The sequence below is a fragment of the Solanum stenotomum genome, chromosome 7 (assembly GCF_019186545.1).
Source record: "Solanum stenotomum isolate F172 chromosome 7, ASM1918654v1, whole genome shotgun sequence".
Classification (NCBI taxonomy): Eukaryota; Viridiplantae; Streptophyta; class Magnoliopsida; order Solanales; family Solanaceae; genus Solanum; species Solanum stenotomum.
Window position 1 is genome coordinate 41,809,437 of NC_064288.1, and position 12,304 is coordinate 41,821,740.

General features: G+C 33.9%; 1 protein-coding gene across 1 annotated transcript; it reads left to right on the plus strand.

Moving 5' to 3' along the window:
- The first annotated feature begins 5,518 nt into the window (after window positions 1–5,518).
- On the plus strand, window positions 5,519–11,360 carry LOC125871299 (probable serine/threonine-protein kinase WNK5). Its single transcript, XM_049551891.1, has 7 exons — window positions 5,519–6,365; window positions 7,952–8,217; window positions 8,309–8,532; window positions 8,616–8,773; window positions 9,137–9,458; window positions 9,544–9,909; window positions 10,767–11,360. Exons 1-7 carry the CDS (start codon window positions 6,246–6,248, stop codon window positions 11,156–11,158), a joined length of 1,848 nt encoding a protein of 615 aa, XP_049407848.1. The 5' UTR covers window positions 5,519–6,245; the 3' UTR covers window positions 11,159–11,360.
- The last annotated feature ends 944 nt before the right edge of the window (window positions 11,361–12,304 follow it).

The following is a 12,304-nucleotide window of genomic DNA, read 5'->3' on the forward strand; positions in this document are numbered from 1 at the left end:
GTGACAAACTTGGTATTAGAGCACAGAGTTCAAGTTTCCTAGGGTGTCTATGAATTCGTGTTGGTAGGATCTTGTTTATGGTTGTGTGGGCCCCACTCCTATAAATGAGGGACTACAGACTTTTAAGAAAAGTTTCCTTTCTTTCATACTCTTAATCGTGCAATAGAGCTATATTATAGAGATTTATTTATACTCGTGTTTTTCCCATATTCATTCGACTACCCATCATACTAGAAGTGGTTGAAAATTAAAGCCCGAGATCCTTATGGATGGTTTATTCTTAGTAAAAGTATTGAGGAAGTCATGAGACTCCAGAGGGTCTTGAGAGGAGCCTAGGAGTGAGTTAAGTGTTCAGTTTTTAGAGGAATGCACCCATAATTATATGAATCGTGCGTTTGAGCTAAAAGCAAGTTATACTATTTTCCTTAAGCCCGGTTTCAACTGAGGTCCTTATGAGGAGGTATGTTTAGAGCTCGAGTAAGATTTTTACCCGAAGAGACAGTATGAGTTATGATTCTTTAAGAAGTAGTATAAGAAAGTGTCCAGAGTTAGAGGAAAGTATATAGAGGTTTAGTTATCTAAGTAAGGGAGATGATGTTTTGGAAAACTATGTTACTATAGTCATGCACCTAGTAAGTTATTAATGAAAAATTTTCCCGTATGGGTAGACTAAGAAGTGGTGAGTTGGAAAGATTCCATCATAGGAGTTAGAGTGTGTTGTAGCTAGAGAGGAGTTTGTGATTAAGTGTCATTGTATAGGTAATGACTAAGTGTGAGTGTTGAATTGAAGAGCAAAACTATTCATAAAGTGATAGAAATAAGCTAGGCTTATGATTTGTTTGAGAGGGTCATGATGTTCATAAGGTTATAGAACTGATCAAGTAATAAGGTATAATATAGTAGGCGAGCAATCGTATTGATATTCGGGTTAGTAATGAACATTAAGTTTGAATTTGAGATAAGTGTCATGATCCAAATAATGGAAACATGAGTGTGATGATGTTGTCTTGAGATTTGAACTAGAAGACCTGACATAGAGTAGGTGAGGAATTAAGATGTTAGTTGCAGGAGATATGAGTGGTACAAGTGAGAGACCCTAACATTTAGATAAGGGTAGTGAAGTGTGACTTAGTCACAAGAGTAACAAGAGCATTAAGATGTGTGCCGAGATGGTATGTTACCAGATGAGGTTCCAATTAAGTTATAATTTTCCATGTGTGCCTAGATAGCATAATTGAGTTGTCAATGTGGAATATGTCTATAGCTTTCAAGTGTTAGTTTTATACCTAAGGGGGAGATGACAAGATGAGAATCAAGTCAAGTGTTCGAGAGTAAGATAGTAATGAGTTTCAAAGAGTATGGGAGATATCCATTCAGAGGTCCTCTTAGTAATGGAGTGATGTTAGAAAGAGGAGGTTGATGTTCTTATCATGATAGTGATGGTGTGATAATTCCATCTAAGGTTATAAATAAGGAGGAAAAGGAGGATGAGGTTGTACTATGATAAATAGTTAAATGAGAGCCCTTAGTTAGTTCCGAAAGAGTTAGTTAGTAAGAGTCCATGGAGTTGTTAGAGTACTAAGCTTGGATGTGGTGGTAAGGAGTTATAGTCTTGGGATGAGATTCCCTATAGAGAGGTATAAAAGCCGAACTTAAGGATTTGGGTTAAGCTTGAATATAGTAAGAGAAGACCATTAGACTCAAACCTTAGTAAGAGTAACCCCATTCCATACCCAGTCCAATCGTCATTCGAGGACGAATGATCCCAAGGGGGAGATATTATAACACCCCAGAAAATTTTTTGAACTAAGACTTGAACCATCCTTCATTGTGAGTAGGATTTTTACTGAGGAATTAAAAATTTCTTGAGTGTTAAGGTCACTAGATGTAGCACCTTGAGTTCCAAGAAGAATTAGAGAAAATTCATTGAAGTCATTCCTAAGTTCATTTAAGTTTTGGTTCAACTTCAGATGATCATAACTCTTTATACAGGATGATTTAGGTGGACTACAAGGTATCCAATGAAATATCTTTGAATTATCTTTCCAATGCCGCTGAGTTTGCTAAGTTTTGAGTTCGGATGAGTGAGATATTCCCTTTTGAAGTCAGGCTGTCCAGTTAAGAAAAGTTACCCGAAAATAGTAAGGGGTATTTTGGTCTTTTCCTTACCCAATCAGATTTAATTCATTGTTAGTAATGTTTTAGGGGTATAATCCTATTAGGTTCAGTTTTATAATCCTAAAATACAACTAGGGTTTTAGTTGAGAGTTCAAGAAGACAAAAGAAGAGAAAAGAGGAGAGAATCAAGCGTTCGTCAAGATTCTTGCATCTTGTTGCGGATTTTCGCCATGGGTTTAATCCCTAAGAGGTATGTAAGCTTCCATAGTGTTGGGTTTGTTCGCCCACACACCAAACATGTTATTTTCAGCGCAAATTTCATTCTTGAAGTTGAAAGATTAGAGTTCTTGATAGGTGTTCTTGAAGTTCTTTCTAAATCTTGTTGTGTTGGATTTTTGATGATTTCTTGAGATCAAAGTTAGTGTTTTAAGGGCTGTATTGAGTAGATTAGAGTGTACTTATGTTAAGTAATGTATTCTAAGTGATTGGCAAAGAAATCGTTCGATTCTAGGTGAGTTAGGGTGAGAAAACAAGGAAAGAAATTCGTTGGGTTTTCTGGGTTGGGGACTGGCGTGTCGCGCCAGACAGAGCACCCCAAAGTAGGCTCTGAAGTTTAGGGGCTGGCGCCCCGCGCCAGCCATAGCCCCAGGGTTGCCTGCCCCATCCAGATTGAGTTCTTTTGAAGGGTACCTTCACTCTTTTTCGATTCTAACTACTCTAAGCTACTTTTAAACACATAAATTCATTCCTAACATGATCATAACCTTGAATTCATAATTCAAATTCAAGGTAGAGTTGAGAGTTAAGTTTTGAGAATTCTTTCGAACATTCTAAGAAAGTCCCTTTGAGTCTTTTTGTGGAGTCTTCTACAACTTCTAGTAACTTGTTTCAAGACTCGAGCAAGTGAGTATGAGAATGAGGAGAATGTATTCATGAGTCTACTTTGTCATCACAAGATCCTTTATATCATGAACCATAACTCTTGAATTCATAATTTACATTCAAGAGAGAGTTAAGAGTAGAGTTCAAGAAAGTTTTTTTGAGTTCAATTGTGAATCCTTTGAGATCCATAATCGATTTGAGTTACGTTTTGAGAAAGTAAGTATGAGAATGAGAAGATTCGTATACATGAGTTTCATAATGTCATGTAGACCATCGAGATGAGTCGTCCATGCCCATAAATTCCACATGAACTTCATCAATTGATCATCTATGAGAAGAGTAGTATCTTCGTGTCCTAAGTCTTGAGTATTGAGTTTCTAAGCCATTTGAGATTATATTCCTAATCATGGGACTATTACATGTTACCCATGAAGTCCTTGAATTGGGTTATTCATGTCCATAATTCTGCATGAACCCTATCAGTCCAGCAGTCTTGAGATGAGAAGTATCTTTGAGTCCTTCAGTTGAGTAGTTCATGCTCATAATTCCGCATGAACCCTATGAGTTGAGCATTCTTGAAGTGAGTAGTATCATTGAAGTTATTGAGTTCCAAGTATTGAGTTCTATCTATGGTTATTGAAAACCTTGCATTGAGTCGTTCACGTCCATAATTCGGCATGAACCATATTTTAAGAAGTCTTTTACAAACGTTTTAACTTTGTTTTAAGACTTAAGATTTGAGTTGAGTAAAGAGTAAAAGTAATGTTCATTTTCTTTAAAATGATATATGGGGACTAAATATTCCCAAGAGTAAATGTTTTCACATTTAAGATCAGAGGAAACTGAGATTTCCAAAAGTGTTTTGAGCAATTTGAGTACCATCTCTTTTAAGAGAGATTTTTGAGTAATTATCTCAAATCAAAGAAGAAATTATGTTTTTAAACATATGAGCTGAGTATTTTGGGAGTAGTATTGAGCACCGATATGGGGACGAGTTTATGTTTAGATAACTCACATCTCCATAAACCATGTAGCCATCATGGGTAGAAAGGATCATACTTTTTAGATGATTCTTTGGTGCTTTTTAGCTTAGACTAGTGGATCCATTAGTTAAGGAATCCTATATGACGGCAAAGTATAGGACAGTTCTGGCAGAGAGGGCAAGACGTTGTATCATCACTTAGGCTCATAGTGGTGATTGTCGGTTAGAGAAACTCCCACAGAGTTATATTGTATTTTTATATACATATTGAGTATTATTGTATTTTTCAATACATTGAGTTGCTATCTACAGTTTTACAGCTTTCCATAAATATTGCATCTTTTACTATTGCTTTATCCTTGAGTATCATGAGTTGAGTCTATTGAGTTGAGTATACAGAGTTGAGTACCCAGAGTCGAGTATCATATCTTTGAGTTGAGTTGAGTATCTACTATTTGAGTTGAGTATCTTATTCTTCAGTTGAGTTGAGTTGAGTAAGTACGAGAAGAGGTAAGTACGTTTCATGTTTATTAAGTTCAAGCTTATGTTTATGCTTTAGAATTTCTCTTACATGCTCGTACATTCCACGTACTGAGCCATTTGGCGTGCATCTTTTCATGATACATACACAGGTATTCAAGATCATCAACAGGAGCTTCGTTGATACATTCGGGAGTTCGAGTTAGCTATGGTGAGCCTCCTTATTTTTGGAGGATTTCATTTACTTTTCAGTTTAGTCAGGATGTCGTGGGTCTTGTCCCGACTTCCATCTTTATCAATTAGAGGCTTCATAGATAGTCAGTATAGTTGAGAAGTCTGTATTATTTCTTTTATCAAATGTTTTAAAGACTTAAGTTGCCTATTTTTATGGCTAGTTGAATAATTTATTTTATTCAGAGTTTTATTTTGAGTTAAAGCTTTCTATTTAAATTTCATGAATATTTATTTAGTTTTTAAGCTTTGTATGCTTGAGTTAGTCTTCCGCTTGAAGTCAGCCAGGATGAGGGTTCACTTGGGGACCAGCAATGGTTCTTGAGTGCCGGTCACGTCCTGGGTGTAGGCTCGGGTCGTGACACATAACCTCCTTCTTTATAGTCATGTTTAATGTCATGTTTATGACTAACCTTTTGTATGTCTCTATGTTACACTATAAATAGAGGCATAAAGGTTCCTATTGGATACACTTGAAGACTTGAAATAATAAGAAAAGCTCTCATCTCTTGTCTCCTTATTTCTATTGCTTTCATCTTCTATATTTCTTGTCTTATTTTGCTTTAGTTTTACAACAATGACAAACTCGGAGACCCCATTAATAAGTAATAATTAAAAAAAGCATGGCCAATCGTTTCTAAGTACTAACTTCTATATTTGACCTAGAATTATTTCCAAATAAAACTTACTAGAAATAATAACAAAAAAGGACATAACCCAAATTGGAAATAAAAGGAAAAAAAAAACGTCACACAATGGCATATAGAGAAAAGGTCAACAGTGTTACAGTAATAAAGTCATCTCAAAAAAGCCATATTTCACCATAAACACCCCACCCTTTTGTTAATCCCAAAAGTCTTCTTCTACAAAATCCCTCTAATTCAACCTTACTATTTCACACACAAACACAAAATTAAAGTTTTCTCCATCTCTTTTCTCTCAAATTCTATTCTTTTTATTAGTTATTCCATATTCGATCACATCGCTCTCTGGTTCAAAATCTCATTTATGTGATTATCATCCACCACTCAAAAAAGAAATGTCACTTCCAAAACATGGCGATAGATTTTTCAAGTTTAGAATCCCATCAATTATATTTGTTGTCAAAAGTACCCCACTTTTTTAAATTCCTATTGAAAAGTTGTTGTCTACTTTAATTTAGTTATATTCCCTTTGATTTGTTGATTGCATCCTCACCTCTTATAGTGCTTTTTGTGTTAGATTTATTCCTAATGATTTGTGGGGATTACGAGTTTTCACGTGAAGTTGTAGCCATGTCTTGGATTATGCTAAGGATTGATTACTCAAGGCTCTTTTGGTTATTATTTGGTGTTTTCTCTTATGAAAATCATGAAGGAAAGCCTCGGATTGAATAGCATTAGCTTATCTATTATCTTTTACATCAAGAGAAACTATTATAGTTTTGTGTTTTTGTTCTAATAAAGTTTAGTGATAATCATATATATAAGTAGTTGCTTGCTAGATATATTTATTCTTCAAAAGTAAAAGAAGAAGATTTTATTTTGTTGGAGTACTTGTTTGCTTCTTCTGTATGTATAAGGGGTTTTGGTTGGACAAGCATAAAGTTGGGATGAATGAAATGCTTGATTTTAATGGAACAAATTTGGAGTTGGAGTATGTGGAAATGGATTCATCTAAACGCTATGGACGTGTAAGTTTTTCATATCTTTTTTACTTCATATATATTGTTGTTTTGCACTTTATCATCAATTTGATAAATCAAATTTAAATCATTGATCTCTTTGAGAATTACGCTATAGACCAATGAATACTCCACTTCTCTTCTTTTTCATTTAATTTTCTCGAGTTTAAACTTTTTAAATGGATGTTTTTGCGTTTAGAAATTCATATCTCTTTTGTCATACTTTTTCTTGGAGCAAATTTTTACCACTAGACAGAGTGTCTAATCGATTTTTATTAGAAATAAAAAAATTCTCAATAAGGATAAGTATAAGCTAAGGGGCTAGATCTTATCATACCAATCCTAATGAGGTAACAAGTTTGTACTAATTAACAAGCATGAAGAAAATAAAAGCTAAAGAAAACTAGATAAAATTCTCAATAGGGATAAATACAAGCAAAGGGGCTAGATCTTATCATTCCAATCCCAAAGAGATAACAAATCCGTACTTGTAAGAAAATAAAATCTAAAGAAAACTAGATGCTTTGTGATCACACAGAATTTGTACTCTATAATATTCCAATGAGGACTGGTAATTAATTAGATAAAGATATTAAAATATTAATTATTGGTGTTTTTTTTCTGAATTTCAGTGGGCATTATTGCTTATGCTGGTAAAAATTAAATAGGTACCTATTGAAATAATTGGAATGTGCCTCAACCTAGTCCTACATCACTATTTAGAAATGGCATTTTGATTATCCTCAGAAATAGCATGCTATAGGGCGGCAAATGTTAGTTGAAAACATCCAAAATGGCCGACCTCATTATTATTAATTAATTAAGAAGCATGTTGACTTCTAGAAAATATATATAATTATTTGTTAATTGTACACAAGGGCACCTCTAGAGTGGTTCTTCCAGTGATAAAATATTCCATCTTTTATTTTGTTTTGGTAGGTGACAAACCCAGCCTAACTTGTGTGGTATAGGGATTTTGGCCCATTGACTTTTGGATTTTATTTCCTTCCTTTTTATATTAAGTTATCACAATTAGATTGTACACCTAAGGTATAGAGGGTTTTGCTTGACCCCTATTATATTATATTAAGCACAAGGGAAATAACATGAGGAGGACATGAATACCTTGTCTCTAGTATAGTCTACAAAAAATAGATCCATAAAACAATCTACAGAAAGAAATTAGCCTATACAAATTAACAAATCTTAGGCTAGAAAATTGACTTTTGGTGGATATACATTTGGTTCTAGAGAAATTAATTTTTAATTATACTATTGTAATATGACAAGTTAAATGGAGTGGCCACACGAACAATACAAATTCATATATGCTTGATATTCATCATATATTGTACTTTTTTTTATGTTTCATTCGAAGTGTTTTAGTTCGACTACACATAGAGTGTAAGAAATAAATAAAAACTTTTAAATTTTGTAGTCCTAAATTAAATATATGTATAGTTCTTTAAATCTTGTAGTTTTAAAATATTGAAATTAAAAAACTTACTAAATATAGGGAAAAAAAACACATAAGACATTTGAATTGGGACGGAGAGAGAAGTGTTTAATTATGATTGATGTCTTTATTTTTGCAGTTCAAAGAGATCCTTGGGAAAGGAGCAACAAAGATAGTATACAGAGCATTTGATGAGTTACTAGGAATGGAAGTAGCATGGAACCAAGTGAAACTCAATGACATGTTTAGGTCACCTGAAGAATTACAAAGGCTCTACTCAGAAGTCCATCTCCTTAAAGAACTTGATCATGAATCCATCATGAAATTCCATGCATCTTGGATCAATGTTGAAGGCAGAACCTTCAACTTCATTACTGAAATGTTTACCTCTGGCACCCTTAGAGAGTAATATCTTTGTTCCACATCTTGAAAAAGTTTTAAGTTATATACACTGGCAATTATATCATAACATCGCGTGCGTGTTTACTTGATGTAGGTATAGACACAAATACAGGCGAGTAAACATACACGCGATTAAGAATTGGGGATGTCAAATCCTTAAGGGTCTAGCGTATTTGCACTGTCATGATCCTCCAGTTATACATCGAGATCTCAAGTGTGACAACATCTTTGTGAATGGACATCTTGGCCAAGTCAAAATTGGTGATCTAGGATTAGCAACCATACTTTGTGGATCACACCATGCTCATAGTGTCATAGGTGATTGATTACCTGACTTTACTATTTTTCTATAGGCCAAAACTGTACTGATTCTGTTTGTTATTACTGCTTATATATATTAGGTACTCCTGAGTTTATGGCACCAGAACTATACGAAGAGGATTATGATGAACTCGTTGACGTATACTCTTTTGGCATGTGTGTGTTAGAAATTCTCACTTCTGAGTATCCATATAGTGAATGTTCAAATCCAGCTCAAATATACAAGAAAGTCACCTCAGTAAGATCATCAATGTGGTTTCCACATTTTGTTTTCATATCAAATATTTACACGAGCAGAGTACTTTAAAGTATATATAGTTGTAGATAACTCTATATATAATAGTTCACTACAACAAAATAGACAGATATTGACAATAGATTTTCTTTTTAACAGTAATATTTATTGCCTCAAAAACGTTTAGCAGTAATTGAGTTACTGTCATTGCATCCAGAGTCGCTAAAATGTTTTGTGACATTTATATAGAGTGCTGGTGATAAATACTCATATTATATCGTTGCAACAAAATCCTTTACTTGGTAAAGTAATCTTCGGTAACAAATTAAATTACACTGATAATGAAAACATATTTTTTATCAACAGGGAAAGCTACCTAAAGCATTTTACAAGATAAATGATGCAGAAGCCCAAAGATTTGTTGGAAGATGCTTGAGTCCTGTTTCTGAAAGGCCATCTGCTTCTGAACTATTGAGGGATCCATTCCTTGCTGTTGATGAACATGAAGATTTACCTCCGGTCATAAATTTGTCATGTGAAAAGCTTACGCCAAACGGAAAACAGAATGAAATTATACCTTCTCAGCCTGATGATACAGTACTAGATGGCACAAACATGACAATCACAGGAACAATGAATCCTGAAGATGATACCATATTTCTCAAAGTACAAATATTTCAAAAGAATGGTATTGCCTCACCTTTTATTCTTCACAAGTACATAGTTAAGACTTGTCTAGGAAAATGTTACTGATCGAACTTGTCTACGTTTAGGGCAAGCGAGGAACATATTCTTCCCTTTCGACATTTCTAATGACACAGCAGTGGAAGTGGCTGCGGAAATGGTGAAGGAGTTGGACATAACAGATTGGGATCCTCTTCAAATTGCTGATATGATTGACACTGAGATTTCTGATCTGATTCCAGAATGGAAGAAGTCGCGCTCTCTTAAGAATTATGAACAACAACATAGTTTCAACTACGTAGAAGACGATGATAATGATGATGATGATGAAAACACTCCCCATCCTTTCTATTACAATTCCTCCCGCTCTTCTTCCCAACTTTCTCTACCTGGTCTCCTTCCTTCATATAAGTCCACATTCCATCAAGGGAAATTAGACCATGATTGGCTTCAAGGTTTGTGCACTTTATTGTTAATTCCCTGTTTAAGTTTTACACATGATCAACAACTACAATGGAACACTACTAAAAAAATCACTATTTTCCCACTATTTCAGTAAAAATCTGTTTTCCACCATGCATTTTTTCAGTTAGTTCGATGGAAAATCAATGAAAAAATTATGTTCTATAATACAAAATTCCCAGGTGGAAAAAACCTTCTTTTCTAGTAGTAGAAGTCATTAAAATTTGTCATGAAAATAATTTCTTAATAATTGTTTCCAGTGGTGATTCAAAAGTGAAAACTATAAATTCAAAATTAATATGAAGTACTAGTATTAGTAAATTAGAGAGTGGTGTGTTAATGAGATTTTCAGTACTCCCTCTGGTTTAATTTGTTTGTTTTACTTTCCCTTTTATTTTGTTTTTAAAAAAACTCTCTTTTTTGTCTTACTCTTTAATTCTAACTTTCTAGATAACATGTTTGAAATGACAACAGTAAATGATATTTTAGTACATTCTATATTTCTTTAGTTCAAGACAACAAGATTCAAATGTCTTTACTTTCTTAACTGTCAAGTCAAAACCATACAAACTAATTGAAATGGAGAGAGTGTTAAAGATTAACAATATTGAGTAAATGAAGTTAAGAAGTTAAGTTAGAGTAATTAGTTCAGAAAATAATTTCCTCTTTTTTTAAGGAAATGTGATCCTTGGGAAACCAAAAGAGCTACCGAAGGAAAGGAATGCAGTCTCTCCCTTGGCCTTTGCAAATACTGAAAAATGACTTCCATAGGTCAAAGAAAATGCATTATCTTAATTTTATTGCACATTACTCAATGTTCCATAGTCTTATTTATACATACTAATTGCAGATGAATTGAAATTGTATGATGATTCAAGTTCCCAATGCTCAATGAACTCGTACGAATCCTTCAACAACGTAAACTTTGATGAAAATGATGCTGATTGTATGGGTTCCAAGAAAGTAGAATCTCAGTACTGTACACAGCAGACAAGCAAATGTAGTACAAGGTTTTGTCCTGAAACAAGCATGTTGTCCAAGAACCAGAACACAACGCTAATGAATAATCAACGCCCAAAATTGACTAAGGTACGGTCACTTGTTGATATACGTAGTCAATTGCTGCATCGTTCTCTTGTAGAAGAGATAAACAAGAGGCAATTGTTCAAGACCGTTGGTGCTGTTGAGAATATTGGCTACCATGAACCTGGGATCGGAAAAGGCCATGCCTTAGGTTGGTAACGCTCATTGCACTTTACATGATGTTCGTACAAGGTTTGAAATGGTTAATAAAACGAACAAAAGGTCTCGATCTTTCTTCTTTCTCCTTGTTTATGCTTTTGTCAAGTCCCTTGGAACTTAAAACCTTGATGAAATAAATAACTCATGGTGTGATTGTAAAATATTACTGAATCTCAAACTTTCAACTTAATGTTTATGTGAACTACATTTTCCTGTCATATCACATATTGTTTGTATAGCTCAATCTTCTGCTTCACCAATGCTCCCTGTTGAATGTTGTGGATGTTGTTGCTACTTATGTACTGAAACAATTAGTTGATTAGTTGGAGGAGCCTAATACTTTCATTTACTAGAATATTATAGTTGTTTAGTTATACAAGTGATCTAATGCTTTGATTTAGTAAAATTATTAGTTGTAGGACGTCTACTACTTTGTTTATGTGGCTATTAAAGCCATGTGGTAAATAAATTTTAGATACAAAATTTCAACTATATATATTTTCAACATTCATGTTGCTTCATTCTTCTGTTCGAACGTACACCAATGCAGTGACGGATTCAGAATTTTAATGTTGTGGGTGCTCCATTAGCTACCAATCACAAAATATAAGTGTACAAATTTAAAAAAAATTCATAAGAAAGACAATCATATTTAAATATGATAGCGAATAAAAACCAATAAAAATTATATTTTGGATTTACAAAAAAAAAGGAAGATGACAGTTTTTTCTATAAAATTTTGTTTAGGAAAATTAGCAAATGACAGTTTGTGAAAGGAAAAAAAACAATCAGCATTAGGGAGAAAAATAAATAAAATAAACAATTCAGCAAAATAAATTAAGAGAAAGAGGAGTTGGATTTTAAACCAAAAGTAACGTCCCTGAGGGGAATCGATCAGTGGCTGACAACCGAGAAACAACCTTGAGCACCCACTTGTAACCATCAGACCAACCAAACCATTTGTTTAGTGGGTGCTCACCTTTAACTTTTATACGTTTTTTCTTAATTTCAACATAAATATATATAGTTCGATATGAAATTAATGGGTGCTCAAGCACCCGAAAAGTACCATGTGGGTCCGCCCCTGCACCAATGTGTTGAACTATTGATGTCGCCCAAATTATACCCTTTTACAGATTAAAGTGA

What these genes read in the sequence shown, in the direction of transcription:
- LOC125871299 (XM_049551891.1), top strand. Translation starts at nt 6,246, where the DNA reads ATGTATAAGGGGTTTTGGTTGGACAAGCATAAAGTTGGGATGAATGAA. An exon ending in ACCTCTGGCACCCTTAGAGA is followed by an intron (nt 8,218 to 8,308) that starts GTAATATCTTTG and finishes TACTTGATGTAG; the next exon opens with GTATAGACACAAATACAGGC. An exon ending in AGACCATGATTGGCTTCAAG is followed by an intron (nt 9,910 to 10,766) that starts GTTTGTGCACTT and finishes TACTAATTGCAG; the next exon opens with ATGAATTGAAATTGTATGAT.